The 22,500-nt window shown below is 43.1% G+C and overlaps 1 protein-coding gene across 1 annotated transcript in view; it reads right to left on the reverse strand.

Annotated features, from left to right (window-relative positions):
* The window catches only part of LOC122800442 (folliculin-interacting protein 1-like), a 198,285-nt gene that overhangs the window by 113,772 nt on the left and 62,013 nt on the right, over positions 1 to 22,500 (reverse strand). The window contains exon 4 of the mRNA XM_044069887.1: positions 5,583 to 7,017. Coding sequence (XP_043925822.1) covers positions 5,583 to 7,017 — 1,435 coding nt within the window. The remainder of the gene's footprint in view (positions 1 to 5,582; positions 7,018 to 22,500) is intronic.

Genomic DNA, 22,500 nt, shown 5'->3' on the forward strand with positions numbered 1-22,500 from the left:
TATTCCATCAAGACAAAGTCATGTTTTTATTGCTAATAAGACCATATTTTTGAAAAGACTGCACAGAAATTGCTTACATTAGGGAAATAAGGAAATTGCATGTGAAGAGTGTTATATAGTAAGTGAAAAGTGTCTGCTCCTCTGAAAACCTGTAGTCATTGTCCATCATAAAGAAATACATGATTTGAGTGATGCTTTACAGCATCAGATGGGGGAATGTAATGGGTAAAAGGTACTGAGAAGGAAAAATGGCAAAGTATATAGGCTTTCATCTTGGATTTCTGAGTATTTTTCAGTTTACTTATGATGACTGACTTACTGCCAAATGTTGAAAAATTCCAGCACGGCAAAGTGTAGAAAGTTCTTTTATGGAATTTGGAACGAATGCCTAAAATGGAAAATCTTAAACACAGAGTAGAGAGTCAGATCTTAGCAGAATTAATGCTGCAGTGTTCATTTTTAAGATGGTCAGTGGTTGTTCTATGTTACAGTAATGTTGCTTTAATCAGAAAAGGTACAAAAATATTTAGTTCTACTACTTGGGGAGACAGGGCCATGATTTCCTAGTCTACCACATACATGCCTTTTCTCTGCTGACCTGTGTCATGTGAAAGTTATTAGGTTATCTTAATCTCTAGTAACTGAAAGTCATTAAAAGGTTTCCAGCATGATGCAAGTACAGTCCATTTATATATATATATATATATATATATATATATATATATATATATATATATATATACATATATATATACATATATATATATATATATATATATATATATATACACACACACATACACACACACACACACACTGTACAGTTATATGTTTGATACAAGCGTCTGTCAAAATTCTCATTGCTAATTTATGTGAGTTTAAATCTGTGATATGTGAAAATGACTAGGATCATCCCTCAAGCATCAAAAGCAAAAAGTGTAACCAGCTGAGTCAATGGCAATACATCTTGCTGTGTACTAATAAGTGATGTAGAAAAACAATGCCTCCAACAAAAATGTAAACTTTTTTCTTTTCTTTTTTTAATAGAAAATTGTTTCTGACTCCAAGCCATTAAGCCTACTCACTCAGACTCGAGCCCATTCATTTCCTTGTAGTCAGGAGTCAACAGATCTGCTAGGGAGAGATCTGTCCAGAAAGGCAGTCCCTCAGGCAGACATCTACATGTCTGTGTTGTGAACAGAATCACGGCAATATCATCATTTTGGTTTAAGCACCTATCAAAAGCCCTGGGGGGGGGCAGGCTACCTACATCACTTCAGAGACTCACAATTCCCTCCCCACAAGAGTACATGTACCCACCTGAGGCTTATCACAATGGGAAGACTTGGTGAGCTGTAATCCCCCCACAAGTTCACACACTGCAACTCCACCTCTCTTCTGAGGGATTGTGACTCTGCCCATCTTGCTCCACCTCCCCCCTCCAGGATGGGAATGTTCACTCCCGCATCCAGCAATATCAAGCACCTGAGTCGCTAAATGAACTTGGGTTACATGGGACATAATCACGACTTTATCAAAATCACTAGTGCTAGATAAAATACTGTAAACTTAAGAGTTATTTACACTTAAAGCTTCAGAAGCTAAAGCAAATGACAAACTGACCTGAGGCAGCACACTCTCATGAGTTAGTGCTCAAGAAACCATTTTTTTCATCCAAAATAACATTCCATTAGTGTGTTTGCTTGTTTACTTGTGTGAAAGCATGTGTGTAACACCGTGCACGTGTGACAGACGAGGATACATACATTATGCAATGGTACTTCAGCACTACTGTACATAACAAGCAACTTCATTCTTGACCATACTAAGACCCAGAGGACCCAAGTTCAATAGCTTTCTGGGTACCACAGGACTGACAAGGGAGGTTTAAGAAAGCGGGCCTAAGTGGCTTGTGGTCAACTATCTCATACTGGGGGAAAGGACGTGTGTCTGACATACTGCAAAGGCTTTCTCAAACAGAAGGAGGCTAAAGGATAGCAGCTGTCAGGACCTCTTAACAGTCTGCGATACAAGCAGAAACCTTGGGTCAGTATTCTGTGGGCTGGTGCATGCATACTGTGACACCCTAATACTGAGCAGTGAGGATTTTCAGACTGCATGTTAATGTGGTACTCTGTGCATGTGACAAACTCATTAGTGCCAACAGTGTTGATCATGCTATAGTCATGTCAGTAAAGATAAAAATATTGGCTGTCAAACCATTTAAGCTACCAGCACTTGAAGGACAGACCAGACATAAGCCTTTTGTCTCTCTGTAACATAACTACTATACTAAATTTGCGGTATTGAGTGTTGTAATTAAATACATTTAAATGTGAAGAAATTATTTCAGCCAAACAAAGAATGCAAAAATCTGTTTTTTCTTGTTCAGCTATAAAGATTTACTCCCACTTAATGCTCCTTTTTACTCATAACTCTAGGAAATTGTGATCCAGTCTGGCAGCAGTAAGAATATCACATTCTCTGTCAGCAGGCATTAATGAGCTCAATTAGGCCTTGTAACACCCCAGTGCACTGCTCTGCAAAGACGACTTAGGAGCAGGATGATTCACAGATGTCAGTACTATGCAAAATCACTGCAGAGCAATGAAACTAGAACATAAACAAGGTGAAGCAGAGTGGCTTCATCCTACTCAGACTGATGAGCAGATAAGAAGAGTGAGTATTAATGTGTGTGTGTATATAGTTGGGGGTGTTGTTGTTAGTATATATAGTTGGGGGTGGGGGCGGGCGTAGCCCCCTACTTAATTTGGTTTTCTGTTGTCTGGTTTGCTTTTGCATTACTTGGTAAAACCCAATTAGGTGGGGGGCTGTGCCCCCATACCCCCCCTAACTATATATACTAACACCAGGATCGCACTACAGTGGAGAAAAGGACATATACCTTTGACTTGCCTTAGAGTACTACTTGTCAGTGAAATGAACTTTAGGTGATTTGGTCTCAGTCAAATGGGTGTCAGTGAAATTGTCTTTTAGTGAAGTGATACAAATCCATATATATATATATATATATATATATATATATATATATATATATATATATATATACACACACACACATACACACACATACATACAGACAGACGTACACAGACACATATTATATGTGTGTGCGTGTGTGTGTCTGTGTGTACATATATTATACACACACTTACACAGGTGCATTTCTTTGGGGAGGGCAAGTGTTTGTAACTGTGTGTGGTCCTCTGCAAAACATGATGGGAAAACTGCGGATACTGCCTACCTGGATCTGGCTAAAGCATTTGATATAATACCCCACTCTGCCATTATCACCAAACTTACAGAACTAGGTATAAACAATTTTTAACATGCTGGATAGCTAGCAGGCTCACTGATAGGATCTAGGAGGTTATAACTGGTGAGGCCACTTCCACAAAGAGGCCAGTCACCAATAGAGTCCCCCAGGGAACTGTGCTAGGTCCACTCCTCTTTGGTATTTACTTCTTGGATGTCAAAGTGAAAGGCCTCTGGATAATCTAAGTTTGCAAACTGGGGGCAGTCATTTAATTCCCCCAAGATGAGAACATCCTTCAGGAAGGTCTAATACAAACAGATGCTTGGTGGCAAAGCCATGGCTTAAAACTCAGTACCAATAAATGCATTATAGTACCTTTTGGGAAGTCTGCAATCCCAGCGTTAAGTACGTCATCACTAAAACACCCTCAAAAGTTGATTCATTAGTCAGGGGTCTGGGAACTCATGTAGACAGTAACCTAGCCTTTGACCAATATTTGTCCAAGGTAGTAAGAAAACCCTTCTACACTACTCAACTTATAAGCAAGGGCATGCCATCTAGGTCCAGACAGGTCATCATACCACTGTACTCTGCCCTAATCATGCCCGTCATAGAGTATAATGTCCCTTCAGGATGTACCTGACCAGACACATGCAGTAATTGGAATGTCCACAAAGGTTCCTTACGAAAAGAACAGGTGAGTAAACACAATGCCCTATGCTGTCTGCCTCAAATCCTTGTCTCTTTACCCTGTATTTCAGAGAGCTGATTTTTGCCTGGCATACAAGGCATCCTAGGCCATTTTTTTGATGAATCATTTTGCAAATCCACATAACAAACAGCATAAAAACTAGTAAATTAAAATACATACAGTTTGCTTGCAACATAAACAGGACATGTTGCAGAGACAGATGTGCTTCCCAGAGAATTTGCATTCTCTGGAAAAGATTCTCTATCCATGTAAAGCAGAGTTCCTGCCCAATCCTAATTAAGTGCATCTTGGACCGCTAGATGGATAACTGGAAATTCACCCCTCTGGCTCCTATGTCTCTGATGAACAGAGGCAGTCAGTAAATCACCACCTACAAATCAAATTTGAGGGTCACATTTGGGTTGCACATCTAGGCTTTCAAGGGCCCTTGTGATCGTTAGCCTACTATACATCTATGAACCAATGAATCATAGGGGCTCAGCTGAGTGATTTACAGTCATACATACTAGTGGCTAATGAAATTCAGTGTCATGTGGATCAAGCATGACTATGAATCTCATTATAGCAGAGTAATGCAACCCAGCATCTCTGTGCTGAATTACATAAATACTACCCTAAATGTTTTGGCATGGGTCACAAACAACTAAAGCTGGATTCATAAAGCTTCCCACAAAGTGTACACTTTCTGAATTCAAGAACAGCCCTATCACAATGCTTGTGCTGTTTATTCATTCAGAAAGTTAAAAGTGCATACTCTGTGGTGACCTTTATGAATCCGGCCTCTATACTTTTATCACATTTAATATATTTCCTTGATAGTGGTCAAAGTCAACTGGGACAGCTCTCAGGGTTTAGTGACAAAATGGGGTCACACTCCCAGGTGGCCTCACATCTAACTGTACACAGAATCCCAGTGTGTGAATAATGCCATGGTCAACTTCCGAAGCTCTGAGGCAACTCCGTTTTGCCATGGTTTCGAACTGCTCATGAAGCACATTCCTACAACAGAAACTCTTGACAGTAGTGTCAGTGCATGTATTCCAAAGATGTCTTGTCTTCACACAGAATGATCTTACCTTTAAGGTTGTGTTCACTTGTAAAAGACATCTTACTGTGATCTGTGGCAAGGTCATTTATTTATTTTTTTTTCTATCTGTTTTGCAATACACTTCAGTCTTCACTGAAATAAAGTAATTTCAACATTAATTGGAGTACTTAACCATTGTACTCTCTAGTTACTTGTTAACTTACTTGGTTTAAAAGGGCTATTCACCCACGATGGAGTAATAATGAGGGGACGACTGCTATACAATTTATTTTGCAACCTATGTACTCTGTACTAATGCCAATATATTTTGGCATTTCTTTGTGACGTTGACCAAGATTATAGTTGAAAATGGTTTTACATCAGTCCAGTACTCAATTGACAGACAAATAAATAAATATGGTACATTAAAAAGCTTGAAATTCAAGTGTGATGTAGTGATGGACCACAGCACTACTCAACAGATTTAATTTGCTCAGACAGTGCATTGATTTGTTTGCATGAACATTGTAGCTCTTGCACTACACTATATGTTTAAGGTTTCTTACCCTGGAAAAGGTATTTCAGTTTCTTCCATCCACTCCTCCTGCTCGTCCCTGTAATAGTAACCACTGTTATGCCTTGTAATATCCTGACTAGCGTCTTCACTCTCACTGTCACCTAGAGCACTGTCTGAACTCTCATTCCTGGGAATGTCCCATTCAGCAACAGAAGGAACCTTCTTGTCCGAGTCTGTATTATCCCCACTGGGGACATGAAGAGAAATGTTTTCTCCCTTGTCCTGCTCTGCAGAACGTTTTTCACACAAATTTGTGTTTAAATGACTGACATAACTACAGCTATGTTTAAGTTCATTTTGCTGTTTTGTGTCCTTAGGACACCACCTTTTAGAAAGTTCTAATTGCAAATTACTTGTCTGCTCTGGTAAAATGTCATCAATAGTCCTACAGTCTATTGGTTCATCTTCAGTAAAATAATCATCAAACAGACTTATACTGCCTTCAGAGAATTGCCGATCCAACTTCCGAAGCTCTGAGGGAACTCTTGTTAATATTTTTGTTGGCCCGCATGCTGTACTTTGGTCCTGTGTAGTTTGCTTACTTTCTGGACACTGCTCTTTACTATGATTCTGCTCTACACCTATTATGTTATGATGCTGGCTGATTTGTTCTTCCACTGTTTTGCTCCTTGTTTCAGTATCAGAATCAGGTGACATTGAGTCTCCAATCTGGAAAGTCACCTTAGTCTGCAGTTGTTTCATGTTACAGATGAAAGTAGGAGATAGCAGCTTGTCAGGAGGTTTTTTCTCCACAGCTATACTCGTTGATCTTAACACCTTGACAGATGTGCTTACAGGCTCTATTTGTTCATCACACTGTTTGGTTCCCGCATTTGGTTCCATCATAGATTCTATCATCAACTGTTTAGCCAGGGATGCTGACCTCAAAGGAACTATTTTCTCTACCTTGTTATCCACACAAACATTTGCTTCTATGCACTGTTTTAAGCAGCTCGTATCTCCTTGGGAGTCAAGTGGAGGCTTAAATGTACCTGGGCTACCATTTTTACCTGGAGACGTATCAAGCAAGATTTTACTGATGGCCATTTTATGTCTTGGGTCATGTGTATTCATAGCCATTTCTTGGCTATTGTGATGCAGCTGTACACCACTTTTGCAAGTTCCCGAAGTATGCTCTCTTTCAACATCTTCAGATAAAAGACCTTGTTTTGTTCTGAGAATGGTAACAAAAACATAGTCAGAATCTTCTATCTCTCCTTTCTCCAGTGCAGTGGTAATTAATGTCCCTGGCATTACAATGGCTTCATCATCCCCATTTTCTAACAGATGCGTCTCCTGAAGTTCTGAGCATCTAATGAAGTATGTGAGGAAGTACAGCAACCTCTGAACAAGTTCTTGTTTCTTGCCAATTACCACAGTTCTGGCTAACCTTACAGGTGAGCCTATGGCACCATACAAGTCTCCTGTGGGAAAAATGACAAGGAGATTGGTACTTTGAATTACTTTTGATAATGAACAGTAAACAAGTCATTAGCAGCAGAAATACCTTGCATCTTTTTAGAAAATGATTTTCCTTTTAAAGTTAGTGAAAAATTCTCAATATAACAGTAGCATTTTGAAAAGCAGATGTTAGCAAACTTAAATCATTCTCAAACGATTTAAACTGGCACTACTACAGCTCAATTCAAATCTGAAAGCAATGACAGCAGAGTGCTTTTAGCAATGATTAACCAGATGGATACTATTTCAAAATAGTAAAATTAAACCAGGAAAGACAGTAACTGAATGAACATGGGATGGAAGCTGCAGTCTTAAAATAACTCATTTACAGAAATTCTTAAGTACTGTAATCAGTTTATTTAAAGCGTTTCGACCTTCATGTACTCCAAATACTACACTTGTAAAAACAAACACTAGAGGGCAACCAATGCTACATTATTAAACAAATTGTACTTGCTAGCCACTTTTCCTTTACAGTCTTAAAATTTAAATTAACAGTATGGTGTTTATTTTTAAGCATACAGACACTGCTGGGTGACGCAGAGTAACATAACGCAAGAACAACACTGTTACTGGCATTCAACATAAAAAGTAAAACTGAAAAAAAAGTCTCCCCTGGATATGTGCATTGTACATGCACACAAGCGCACACACAAAGTTTAAACTGCCTGACTGGGAGAAAGAACAGTTGTGTTAAGAACTGTAGTTATCGCTTGTAAATACCCACCTTTGTATTTCAGTCTACAAGATGTACTGTTCTGAAAATCTCTCTCTGAATAAATCATTTTGGTGTTTTGTTAAATTATCTACCTGCTATCTTACTTTCATTTCAACAGGACATAGCCTCCCTACCCCAATCACTACTCAGCAAGAAATATCAGATTTTTTGAATCATTCCAACTTCTCTGTGAAAGCACAACTAAACTTTTCAGTTTTGTTTAAAGTAAGCACAGCCTTTCTCATTTTTTTACCTTATGCTGGGAGTTATCTGCAAGGGCTACTATGGATTGCATAAGGAAATCCTTGGATAGTGCTGTCTCTAGATTTTCTTAAACCAGACTGCAGACAGCTCCCCTTCTCCTCCTTGCTACACCTAATTTGTGGGCTGCAGACCAAGAACAACTGCTGCTGCTGCATACCAGAGAAACGGCCACAGGGTATAAGGACATGTGAATAAGAGTAGGGAAGCTGTTAATCACAACGGGTCTAGCTTGTTACTGCATTGTTCTCTGTGACATGCCTTTCATAACTCCCCTGTGTCACTTTAGTAATGCCACATTCCTCCTTCCCTTCACAGTCCATAACACCGAATTGTCCCTAGCTGTACTGTACTAGAGCATCTCTCAATTCTTGTCTTATACGCTATACTCGCCAAAACATTTGCCTACCTTTCCCAGGAAAGCTCATCTTCAGTGCCCCAGACTGTTTTTTATCGGAATAAGGTTATATTTTTAGGAGGCCCACTCCATTTGTCCTCACTATGCTTGGATTGACTTTGTTCTCCTACCCTGTTCCCCAATCCCTTCCACCCTGTCTTGCACTAAACTTAAACTTAGCTATCTCTACCTATTCATTCACTTTGCCAATCACTACTAACCTCTTCAGTCGCCACTTTCTTCTTAGAAATCATCCATAACTACATCATCAAAACAAATAACTCCTACTGAATTTACTGCTCATCTACTTCCACATCACTTTCCTACTGCTGATACATTTCATACTTTCCATCATCTTTTCTAAAATGTATTTTATTATCTGCATTCAGAACTCTGTACTATTCTTATTAGCTTCATGACCTGTATAATCTTTTGATCCTCCTTGTTTAGTCACCATAAAAACCTTACACTCTCCCATGTTCTTACCAGCCTTTAACCGCTTCCTACCTTTTGTTCTTCTCAACAACATTCCCTCCATACTTATCAACTCACCTCACACCCAACCAAAAGTTAGCTCCATTCATCTCCAGTCATCTCACATACCTTCACTCCCTTCCCACCCCAGTTCCACTGACACCAACTTTTATACTGAAAGATCCCCATTCATTATTAACCACCCAATAAACGGCTCTTAAAGCTTCTTTCCACCCTCATGCACCATATTTTCAAGATCTTAAAGACTCAGTGAGTTCAGCAACCTGACACGCATCAACAACATAAACATATCCACCCCGACAACCACCCCCTTACATTCCACTACTCCACTTCAAAAAGATTAGAACCTAACAGGCAGAAACACAAATGGACCAAATACAAATAGATACACCCCCAGGTTCAGATAACCTAGCCCTTTGGTTAATTAACCTTTGTAAAGACTTCATCTCCCACCCTCACTCTCATATATGATCTCTGCTTAACTAGTAAGATTATGCCTCAAACATGGAAAACAGCTATAGCCACCCCTATTCCAAAACTACCAAAGCCAACTACTGTTTCACGATACCGTTCTATCTCAACACATTCCATTTTCTGTAAAATACTAGAAAAATTTATCTACAGCAAAACTACTGCATATTTACAGCAATAACATCTTTTATCCAGGAAGCAATATGGATTCTGGTCTGGATGCATCACCTTAACGGCTTTCTACTTCCTCACAGATGATATCCTGTATCCAAGGCAGGAGATGTCTTTACAAAAGCCTTTGATCTAACTGACCGTAACTTATCTGACAAATTAACTGAAATAGGAATTAGTGATGATGCAAAACCTTGGTTTGTAGATTCCTCACTAATAAACTCTTTAAGGTGAAAGTAGACACCTTTCATCTCTAGAATAGCTCCCCTTTTGAATGGAGTTCCTCAGAGTTTCACTTTAGTCCCTCTGCTATTTTAACTCCTACATCCCTCAGATACCCAACTTTTTACACAGTTGATATGATCTACAGGTCAGATCTCACTCTGTTATACAAACTCAGCTCCAAAATGCACTCAAAAACCCTCAGATAATGGCTAACAGGCCAGAAACATACAGCTGTGTAAGAATTTACTATAACAGTAGATGTCCTACTGATCACTGTTGCAGTATTCCTGACATACGGGTGGTCAGCACCGATGTCCAGCCAGGGTAGCAAAGCTTTACCTTCCATAGGTCATACATTCAATGCAGGACCTCAGCTCATACACTTAGGGATACAAATTAGAACATACAAGTGTGTATCCTCAGACCATCTCCATGCCAGTGAATGGCCTAAAGACTATTGAGACAGGAGCATGGTCAGCTAGGAGGGGTGTACCTCAAATTGGTAAGAAAATTACCCTTATCCATGTAAGACAGCAAAGGCTACAGGAAAGAGGGAGACACAACTAAAGATAGAAGTCAGTGAGAAAAGAGGGGATTGGGGGTGGGATGGAATACTACAACAGTGATAAGTAGGATATAAAGAAGTTATGTACCTACCATAACGTTCCATGTTAGTTGTCTTCTTCTCGCCTTCTTTCTTGCTGGTTGGGTTCAGAGCCTATCTTCTGCTCCGACTTCGCCATTTCAAAAGCTCGAGAGCTGTTTACTGGCTCGAGGCCACCCTATATCACATGATGCCTGGCGCTAAATACCCAGATCTCGTTTGGTAAGTCTAACTGCAGACATAATAAGGAAAAAATCCTATCCTAGAATGCCTAATCCTACCAGAGAGGCTACTAGGCAGAAAGGAATAGCCAGAGAAGACTCAGCCAGTGAAAAACCATAAGGAACTCTTCTTGGTCCACTAGGATAGGGGGATGGAGGGTGGGACGCAAGAAAGAAGGCGAGAAGAAGACAACTAACATGGAACATTATATGGTAGATACATAACTTCTTTATGTTAAGTTGTCTATCTCGCCTTCATTCTTGCTGGTTGGGACAGCGTCCCTAGCACCTAATGTCCTGGGTGGCTCATTGGAACAAACTCTTCAGAACAGTGGAACCAAAATCAGCTCTGCTGCTGGAAACCACATCCAACTTATAATGTGAAATGAAAGTATGTGGGTTGGCCCACGTAGCCGCAGCACAAATAGATTCCATGGGCAACCTCACCTGAAAGGCCACAGAAGTGGCTAAAGCTCTGGTGGAGTGAATCTTTGGTTTAAATGGCAATTCTTTATTCCTCAGTTCAACCACCTGGATACAGTTACTTTGGAGACTGGAAGACCTTGTTTACCCTCAGCATAAGACAGGAAAAGTTGGTCCGATTTTCTGATGTCCTTAGTTCTATGCAAATAAAAGCGTAGTTGCCTGTGAACATCTAACTGATGCAATTTATACTCCGCCCTGTTGGAGTGGTTAGGAAAAAACACTAGAAGGTCGATGGACTGATTCAAGTTATTCTCTGAAGAGACCTTAGGAAGGAAGGAAGGAAGGAAGGACCTTAGGAAGGAAGGAAGGAAGGACGGATCAGTCCTGAGAGCACCCCTGTCATTATGGAGCACTAGGTACGGAGGACGGACACAAAGAGCCTGAAGTTCCGAAACTCTTCTGGCTGAAGTAATCGCTACCAGAGAAAGGGTTTTCCAAGATAAAAACTTCAAGGAACAAGAAGCTGCAGGTTCGAAAGGGGGCAAAATTAGAGATGCTAAAATCAAATTTAGATCCCACGGAGGTGGAGGATCTCTCACTGGGGGCCTGAGCAGAGTGGTTCCTTTGAGAAAGGCTTTACATAGCTTATGAGACATGACATTATTTTCCGACAGGCCAATGTGAAAATTTGAAATTGCAGCTAACTGAACTCTAATTGTAGCGGAAGCGGACCCAGCATGAAAGAGTTCCACAAGAAATTAAAAAATGTGGTGTACAGGGGCTGAAAAGGGGTCTACACTCTTAGCCTCTGCCCAGGAAGAAAAATGCTTCCACTTATTAGCGCAAGTTTTTCTGGTCGTAGACTTGTGCGATGATAAAATAATTTTGCGCACAGAGGAGGAGATATCTGGAAGCCTGGCTAAAGTTGGAAGTGGAGCAACCAAGCAGTGAGCTGGAGAGATGGTAGGGATTGGTGCAGCCCGCCCAACTGATGGATCAGAAGGTCTGGAACTGGGTCCAGAGTCCAAGGCTGCTCGAGAAGATGACGATGTAGGAACGGGAACCATATTTGTCGAGGCCAGTACAGAGCAATGAGGATCCTTTTGCAGCCCAATACGGTAGCTTTCTTTATTAGCTTCGGGATTAGGGGAAATGGAGGGAATGCATAAAGAAGTCCCTGAGGCCAATCGTGGACTAGAGCGTCTCTGGGGGAATGTCCGGGAAGTGGAAGGAGAGAGAAGAAATTGTTGCATTCGCTGTTTAAGGGAGTTGCAAAAAGGTCGCAGCAAGGTTGGCTCCATTTGCGGAAGATTTGGTCCACAACTACCTAATTCAGAGACCACTCGTGAGGCATGAGAATAGCTCTGCTCAGCCAGTCTGCTATGACGTTGGACCTCCCAGGGATGTGCGTTGCGATCTGAAACCATTGGGAAGAGATCGCCTACTGCCAAGAGTCTGAGTGCTTCTCGACATAGGGGGTAGGACCTGGCTCTGTCCTGCTTGTTGATGTACCACACTACTGACATATTGTCCGTTTGAATTGCAATGGTCCCAGTAGGAAGAGAATCCTGAAGAGCTTGCAACACGAAGAGCACGGCCCTCATCTCCAAGACGTTTATATGCAGATGGTACTCGTGAGGTTGCCACGTTCCTTGGACTGTTCTGCCCTGATAATGCCCCCCCCACCAGATCAGGGAGGCGTCCGTGGTCACCGTAGCAACTGGAGGGGGGGAAGAGTACAAATGGTCTGCCCTGGGGCACTGATGTGGAGATCATCCACCACGCAAGGTGCTTTTTGCATGCTTCTGTGATCATGATCATGTGAGACATGGGAAGCTGCTGGAAGGACCATTGGGTGAAAAGAAGCCACTGGAGAATCCTCATGTGAAAACGAGCTAGGGGAATGAGTATGATCGCTGCTGCCATGAGACCCAGAGCTTGGAGGACAAACCTGGCTTGAATTCTTTTGGATGCTAATAAAACCTTCACATGCTGGCGAATAGCTAATACCCTGTCTGGCAGAAGACTCGCCGACATGTCTTTTGTGTTTAAATTTGCGCCTATAAAGGTGACAGACTGACAGGGCGACAATGCAGACTTTTCAAAATTTATTGCGATACCTCGTCTGGAGCAAGTCTCGATAGTGTAGTCTCTGGCTCGCAGAAGGTGATGTCTGGTGGTAGCAGTGAGGAGCCAGTCGTTTAGGTATGGAAACACCTGGAATCCTTGCCGTCTCAGGTGAGCGGTAACTACTGCCATACATTTGGTGAACACCCTGGGGGCTGTGGTGAGACCAAAGGGCAGAGCTCTGAACTGATAATGGCTGGCTCCCAGCTGGAAGCGAAGGAATCTTCTGGAGTGTCTGTCCACTTTGATGTGGTAGTACGCATCCTGAAGATCTATAGAGCACATCCAACTGTCCTGACCCAGAAAGGGTAAAATGGACTGTAGCGTGACCATCCAAAACGTCGTTCTTTGTACAGACCTGTTCAATCTGCTGAGATCCAGAATGGGTCTCCAGTCCCCTGTCTTTTTTGGTACCAAAAAGAACCTTGAGTAAATTCCGGATCCTTGCTGGTCTGCTGGGACTTGCTGGATGGCCCTTTTTCTTAGCAGTTTTGAAACATCTTGAACTGCTTGATCCCTTAGATTGGGTGGAACATCTGGAAGGGACTTGTTTAACCATAAGGGGGTGCGAAGAAAGGGAATTCTGTAGCCTCCAGATATAACAGACTGTACCCATTTGTCTTGTGTTATGTCTTGCCAGGCTCTTGGGTACAGCGATAATCTTCCACCGACTGCCTCCAGAGGTGGGCAGCCGGGCAACCTTTCAGGGGTGCTGGAAGGGCTTCTCAGAGAAGGATTCTCTGCTGCCCTGGTTTTGCGGACCCCCTCTGCCACAAGGGTGGCATCTATTATTGTTCCCTCCTCTGCCCCTGGATGGGAACTCACCACGTGTGTCCGTCAAGGCTCCCTGGGATTGGATTTCTGGAACCACATCTTTCCACTCTTCTGACCTTTGGGATATGGTCTGGAAGGAGTGGAAAAACGGACTCCCACAGCAGAGAGTCTTGCCTTCCTGCTCACACCTGGTAAGGGTGTCCTTCACCTGTGATCCAAAAAAAGAGGAACAATCAAAGGGGGTGTTGGTGAAAGACGCTCTGAAAGGTTCCGCAAAGTTACATAGCCGCATCCAAGCGTGCCTCCTTAGGGCAACGCCTGTGCCTGCGGCTCTACTTGCACCATCGGCTGCATAAGAAATGAGCCTCATGGAGGAGTTCACCACTGAATTAAGAGTCGCCAGTTGGGAGGCTGCCTTAGCCTGGGCCGCCTCAGCTGATGGATCTTGGAGGGTATCTCCAAGCTCTTTAAGGAGATCCCTTTGAAGACGGGTAAAGTGGCACAAATAATTCAGAGACCTCATGGAAAAGGTCGCTGAAGAGAACATCCGCTTCCCATATCTGTCCATCGTCCTGGACTCCTTGTTAGGGGGATGGACAGATGTAGAAGTTTCTGCCAACTCCTTCTTTGTGGCCGCTGCTACCACCATGGCATCAACGGGGAAACCTTTGGTCAAAAACCGTTTGTCCTGTGGTGCAGTTATGAATTTAGCGGGTCTTCTGGGGATCGATTCCACTGTGTCTGGAGCTGACCATGCCTTCAGAGCCACCACAGACATCAGTGGGTCGAAAGGCGGCGACACCCAGGAGGTGGAAGGTCAGAATCCAAACGCATCCAGGAATACAGACATCCTCGGAAGGGCTTAGGGCAGTCCAGTTCCCCCTCTGCCTAAGCATCTCAAGGATGTCTGAGAAGGAGATATCTTCAGAGGGGGATCTTGGAGACCCTTTCCGAATCCTCTAAGTCAGTATCTGATGTGACAGACTCAGGGGAGTCAACATGCATTTCCTCTTACGAGGTGGGTCCTCTGAATGATTAGGGGAGGCCTCGGAAGAGGAAGATACACCCAAGGGGGTGCCCTGGAGCGTTGGTTCCCCACACTTGGGGTCTGGAGGAGGGGCAGAGGCAGACACAGGCACCATAGTGGAAGGAGCCGTTGGGGATGATCATGGGGCTGACTCAGGGGACAGCACACTCCTGACTTCGAAGGCGTCCCTACTCGGATGCCGAGAAAGCTCTGGTTCTGAAGAGAATGGAATCTCTCTCCGCACAGAGGGGGACGGCTCCGAAGCCGATGTAGGAGCCGAGCTCACCTGCGCTGAAGCTCCGAGGGGGAGAATGGGGTAAGACAAGGGTCCGATGCCACTCGCCCCCTCGTAGCCGGTGAGGGAGTCTTGGTGCCCAGACCCCTCCAAGGACGGTACCAAGGAAGTGATCGGATCCGACGAAGGAACCGAAGGAGAAGGTATCGGTGCCGACGGTTCCACGACTCGAACCCCAACTAACTCCGGCTCCGAGCTCAAGGGAGGAGTCTGAGGAGGAATAACTGCAGACATGGATGGAGCCGACACCTGATGAGGGAGGCTGGACAACATTTTGGCTAGGGCCTGCGATTTCAACAGCCTACTGACCACTCTCTCCACGTCGTGATCTGAAAGCCTTGAGGACCGATGACTGTGTTCCGACTGGAGCAGAGGAGACCTCGGAGCCGAGCGAATCGACTCCAAGGAGGGAGACCTAGATCTCTTTCGACTCCCCGATGGCTCCGAAGTTTGTGTCGGAACCGACTGGGAGGCAGGCACATCGGCTCCGGCCGGAACCGAGGCAGAAGGAATAGCTTCACCCAACGATGGCTCTGAACTGGGAGCCGAAGATTTAGGTGGCTTGGAGGACTTCACGGGCTGAGCCTTAGCCGGTGAATCCTGGGGCTTAAGTAAACCCCGTAGGATTAACTTATTTTTACGCTCCTGCAGGACTCTTGGGCTGAAAGCATGGCAAACCGAACAAGAGTCCTGCAGGTACACAGCGCCCAGACAATAGACACAAGAAGTGTGACCATCTGTCAGAGACATCTTCTAACAGCATGAGTCACACTTCTTGAATCCGTACACCTTGGTATCCTTGGACATCCCTGAAAAAAAAGGAACACCAAGAACAATACACTACAACTAGCAGGTAATAACTATCACACACACTAAGTTACTACACCCAAAACAAAACAGCAAAGAAACACAAACAATATTATATGCTACCAACACCAATTAAATCTAACTAGGTAAACACTAAATACTATATTTTTTTTTTTGAAAAGAGAAAAAGGTTAGCCTCTAATTTAAACAGCTACCTAAGAAAAGAAAGTGGGGGGGGGGGGCTCTCTAAATAAAATGAGTTTCCTGAAGAGAAGTGGGAGGGGTACAGGGAAGAAATTATAGATATAACGAAGATATACTAAGAAGGGCTGTAACTACAACAAGTAATCTACACTACAAAACCTTAAAATTTTATCAAAAATACAGATACTATAATGAAAAAAATACGACCTGAGCCAGTAAGATAACCTCGCAGCTGAAGCAGCAAATGAGATCTGGGTATCTAGTGCCAGGCATCATGAGATATAGGGTGGCCTCGAGTCAGTAAATGGTTCTCGAGCTTTGGAAGATGGCTGAGTTGGAGCCGAGGATCGGCTCCGAACCCAACCAGCAAGAATGAAGGCGAGATAGACAACTTAACATCTACTGTTATGGTAAGTTCTTACACAACTGTATTATGTCTCCTTAGGTGTCTCCTTATGTGCCTTAAGAAGAATTTTTGGGAGGAGAGGCAGAGGAGGGAAGGCACAGAGGAGATTCCCTGTCCACTGGAAAGAGAATACAAGGGTCCCTTGCTGCAGAGTTGTCAGAACTGAAGGTTGCTTGGGGAAGGAGAGAGGTCTATCTGAGGAGTGCCCCACTGAAATGTGATGTTGTGGAAGACCTCTCCATTCAAGATCTACTCATGGAGGTTCTCCAGGGAGTGACTAGAACACTCTGCTAGCATACTGTCCTGAGAGGGGATGTAAGTGGCTGTGAGTGACATGTTCATTTGGGAGCCAAATTCCATGCCTCCTGTGCTAACCTGCAGAGTCCGTCTATGTACCACATGACTGTGGTGTTGTCTGTGTACACTTGGAATGATCCTAGTCTCCAAAGGATGCCGAAAATCTGAAGTCGATGCATTCTTTCAGGAACTGGGGTTGCCATATCACTTGCACAAGGCATCTGTGTGAACTTAAAGAAGATGAGGTGGTGGTGTGAAAGGTAATCCTGGATTCAGGATGACCTGTCCCTTTAACCACACAAGTTCCTTCTTGATGAGTGCCTAAGGGCTGGTAGTGTTGGGCCCACACTGACTTCAGGTACTACTGGATTTTCAAGTGGAACCTGGCCAGGGGAGTGTAGGGATGGTGGCTGCCATGAATCCCAAAGTCCACAGCATCTCTCTTGCTGAGCAGGGGTTGCAGAGGATAGGTCTTGGAAATAATTGGACAGGCTGAGAACCTTCTCCTTTTGTAGAAAGGCATGAATTTTCTTTGCGTCTAGTTTGCATCCTAGAAACACCAGGTTCTACATAAGAACTGTGTGTAATTTTTTGCAGTTTATAGTGAAACACAGACCTGTCAGAAGATGGAGGATGAATTAAAGACGCTGAAGAATAATGTCTGGGTAAACAGTCTTGATCTGAAAGGTCATCCAAGTATCCTTTGGGATTTTTCCGAGTATCTTTTCCTGGGTGTTTTCATTTGTTTCTGGAATGTCCTCGGGTCTCTCCTAATGAAGGAGGTAGATTTAGCAGGTTAGTTCCTATGGTATCTAGGGATTAAGAAGAGTAGGATCTGTCTGCAGTCTTTCATGGTCTTACCTTGGTCTTGGAGTGCTCTAAACAGATTGGCTGCCTGAGGGTCAAACAGTACGTCTTTGTCCAAGTGCAAGTCTAGAATTTTTTATTTAAAATCCTTGTGCACAGGCTGATTGTGAAGCTATACATATCCACTGATAACAGATCCTGTGGTAACTGCCCTAGAAGAAGCATCCACACCATTACGACTGCACTTAATGCTGTGTCTGACAATCTGAGTGGTCTATGAAATTAAGCTCTGCATCTGTTGCTTAGAGTCCGAGGATCCAGGATAACCATTTAAGGAGTTACGAACAAAAATAAAGTACTTCATCATTTGAGTATTGTAATTAATAGCTCTAAAAGCCAGGGCAGCTGAGGTGTAAACTTTCTCCCCCATCTATCCATAGCCCTGTTATCTTTATCAGTAGGTGAGGCATTAGCACTGGGCAGAAGCTTGAAGTGCTTATCTAAAGACAGAGATACTGTAGAAGGGTCTTCCATAGGGTTCTTATATGGATATTTCAGGTAATCAGGGACCTTGTAAAACCTATCTGCCTTCTTAGGAGCTGGTGGTTGAGAATCACATGCAGAAGAGGTGGACTGAAAAGCACCCTAGAAAACCTCAAGCACAGGAGAAACTGGAGAAGGGGCAGGGGTTCCCATTTCCAAGAGGGTGTAGTACCTCTTCTGTACACCAGAAATCTGCGTAGATCGACAAAATGTTTTATCTTGCTTTGTACAGTTTCCCAAAAGAAGTCTCCTCTATAGTGGAATGCAGTGAAAGAAGTCCCCTTCATCGGAAGACATTTGTCCTGGAGAATGCAGCTGAGAGGAATAGTCCAGTGAATGGTCTGAGTCATAGTCTTGCCCCTTATCAGAGGAACAGAAAGCCAGAGTAGGTTTAAGGAGTAGCCAGTAGTTGTCAAGACCCAAAGGAGGGGTACGTCAAAGAAATAACAGCTTTAATAGCCCTTATGAAAAGTTCATCCACTCCTTTTCTCTAGCTGTTGAGGGGAAAGGCCATGTGCTCAGTCTTCGTTTTTTTTCTTTTTAGGTATCACATCTACCTGGATGAAACACTGAGGATTGGAACCATGTCTGACCTCTGGTATTTCATCTCTAACTGGCATTTGAGGGATGCTGTGCAGTCCTTCTGAAACAGGATATGATTGACTGGATGTACTGGCACAGCCTGCAAGGCCTCATGAGCCATACTGGCCTCCAACGGGGTCTTGGTAGCAGGCAACAAAAGTTTAGCCTGATATATTGCAGGTTCTGAAACCTCAGTGGGTACACTGGAGCCAGAAAGGGACTATGGATCTGCTCGTGGTCTCAAGTCTTTTCTTCAGCGGCAGAGGTACATCAGATGAAGCAGAGTCAGCCATCTTGGATTGGGCCAAATGTTTAAGATGCTGGGTCTTGAAAGTGTTCACAGTAGAAAGCCTAGACTAAAGTGTTTTAGGAATGAATGGCAGAGCAATACCTGTGATCATGTTACAGGCCTAGGCAAAAAATACACTTTGTAAGAAAGTCCTAGCATGGAATCTGCCTACCACATCCACATTTACCCCTCCTACCTGACATCTAAAACATTAACAAAATTTTGAAATTAAAAATGGAAGTTTCCTCAATGGGGCACTTATCTGAATGGATGAGCACATCAAAGGTACCAAGGATCAAACAACACAGTCTGATGGATGCACAACCTGCATTTAAGCTGGCAGCAAAATTATCTGAGAATACATGCTCATACGTTCATCTATAAACACCTACACATATGAGCTGAGATCATGCACTGGACATTTGACCTTGGAAAGGTAAAACTTTGCTACCCTAGCCTGACATCAGCGGTGACAACCCATATGTCAGGATTACTGCAACAGTGATTTCAATCAGGACAACTTACACTAAATCCCTCAAAGGCAAAAGCAATGCTATTTGGAACCAACCAAAAAACAGCCAAAACACCTAGATTCCTTAATATTAAAGAAGTTAACAATACCATCATAGAAACTACCACATCCTTCAAATACCTTGGCATTTAGCTAGACCATTCTCAATTTGAACTACACATTCAAAAAACATGCAAAAAGATCAACACACTACTGTTCTGGGCAAACAAGTTATCACCTCTTCTGTCCAAGTCAGCCAAACCAATCATATATGGACAACCTATAATAGCTGCAGCCTCAAAGGAAAATGCCACCACCTTGCAAACCAGCTCCAATCAAATCTGGCAGTTCATTAATGGGAAAGTTAGTAATGAACACCACTGCCTAACTCTCACCAAAGCTAAATGGCTCCCTGTACATTTCAGGGCCAACCTCCTTCTATGATTAGGATCACCATCATCATCATCATAATCCCCCTTTTTCCCCAGTTTTCTACACGGGGTCAGGGTGCTGAATCAACTGTTGCTATCTCTCTCGATTCAATGTCACTCTCCTACCTTTTTCCAACACTCATGCCGGACTTTCTCAGGCCTTCTCTCACATAATCCACCCACCTCTTTGCTGAACACTCTCTTTCTCTTGTCTTCTTTCTGCCTCTCCCAAATCTTCTTCAGATTGCATTCTGCTTTTCTGCACGTGCCTAAACCACCATAGTCTATTCTCTTTGACCTCGTCTGCAACTGACCTGCTTCAGTTTCTGTTTTCTTGCCCTGATTTCTTTGTCCTGCTAGGATCATTAATTCACAGATCCCCTCCCCTGAGACATCTTCTCCTCCTCTCACTCAAACTGTTCACCAAAACCCCACATGTAATTGCAGGGTATTTCTCAATCTCAACCCATCCTAACTCCAAAAATTAAAATACATTACACTGACCATCCTAGCATCAAAACTATGGGACTTTAGTCCTCTCTGAGAAGTCCAAATATACTCAGACTTAAAACAGCTTAAGGAACACTTCTTCACCCAAACAAAGTGCAGCTGAACTCACACAGGTCACATTACATAAATCCTACAGCTATCTCACACCCCTTTATCCCCAGATTATCCTTCCTTATGTCATCTTGAAATCCCCTCACTTACTCTCATTCATCCTACCTCTCACTTCTCTTTACATCTCTCATAATTCCTCTCCTTTCTACTACTCATTCTGTCTGCACGTCACTTTCACTATTTCTCTACCTTTTCCCCATGGTACCCTTTCTGCAACTATGTTCACTTGCCTGTTCTAACGTCTTCATACCTCCCTAGATAATGATATCCTGCTATGACTGTAGCATAAGCCATCTCAGTCATTATGGATACACATTAGCCAAAAAGCTCTACTAAGCATAATTACATTTTTCCATCCATGTTTTTACATTGTAAATTGCTTCTTGAACTAAATGTTGTATCATATTCTTGCATCTGTAAGTATGTACTTTATCATATACTTATATTTGTAAATATTCATTTCTTATGTGATCTTATTCACCCAGGCTGTGCTTGCAAATGGTCCTGTGAGATAAGTGCACTACCCTGGTAAACAAATATAAATAAATACATTTACCACAACAGTAAATGTCCTACTGATCACTACTGCAGTATTCCAAACAAGAGGGTTATCACCACTGGCGTCCAGACAGAGTAGTAAACCTTAACCTTCCACAGCTTGCACATCTGATGTGTGACCTTAGTTCCCAAGCATGGGGTTATATATGTGGACATATGACCATAGATCCTCAGACCATCTCCAACATAGTGGCCTGAAGACCCTGTAAGAATCACCTGTCAGTTAAGATGGGCCAAGCATGAAGGGGTAAAAAGCCCACTCGGTCCTAGGGTTTTACTACAGGACAGAAAAGGGGAGAAAGACATATAGAGAGAAGATGGTTAACCAAGCAACAGAGGAAAGAGGGTGGGAAGGAATACTGCAACAGTGATCAGCAGGATATCTACTGTTATGGTAAGTTCCTACACAACTGTACTATGTTCTGACTGAAATCACTGTTGCAGTATTCCAAACGAGCAATTCCAAGAGCTGGAGGGAGCATATGTTGGGTTGGCTAGCAGACAGAGTAATTGTACAAGAGACCAGAGAGGTCTGACCTAGTGAAAGCCACCCTGGACTTGAAAAGGCATCAGACTTGTACTGTTTATTGAAGGTGTGTACAGAAGACCAGGTGAAAGCTTTTAATATAGCCCTGGCATCAACTCCTTTGTAGAAGGTCCCGGAGGATGCCATTGTCCTGGAAGGGTGGGCATGAGGGCAAGGATTTCCATGCAGAGAGTAACAAAAATGGATGGCCTTAGAGATCCAGCTTGCAATGGTTTGCTTGGATATTGGTTGGTCTAGCTCTGAATCCATGACAAACAGCTGATCAGACTTACAAATAGATCTTGTCTTGTCCAAATAGAACCTCAGCTGTATGTGAACATCTAGAGTGTGTAGAAGTTTTTCTCCTGGATTCTGTGGGTTGGGAAATAAAGCTGGAAGACATATGGCCTGGATGAAAGTCTGTCACTACGTTTGGCATGATGGAGGGATTAGCCCCTCAGGGTTACCCTATCCTTGTGAAAAATAAGAAAAGGAGGAATGGCCATGAGTGCCTATAGCTCTGAGACTCTCCTAGCTGAAGTGAGAGCTAGAAGTGGAATATTCATCCAGGTGCAGAATTTGAGATTAGCTGAGGCTGCTGGTTCAAAGGGAAGCAAAATAAGCTTTCCCAGCATGAAACTGAAATCTCATG

This window comes from Protopterus annectens, chromosome 4.part0 (assembly GCF_019279795.1).
Source record: "Protopterus annectens isolate FY-2018-M chromosome 4.part0, PAN1.0, whole genome shotgun sequence".
Lineage (NCBI taxonomy): Eukaryota > Metazoa > Chordata > Ceratodontiformes > Protopteridae > Protopterus > Protopterus annectens.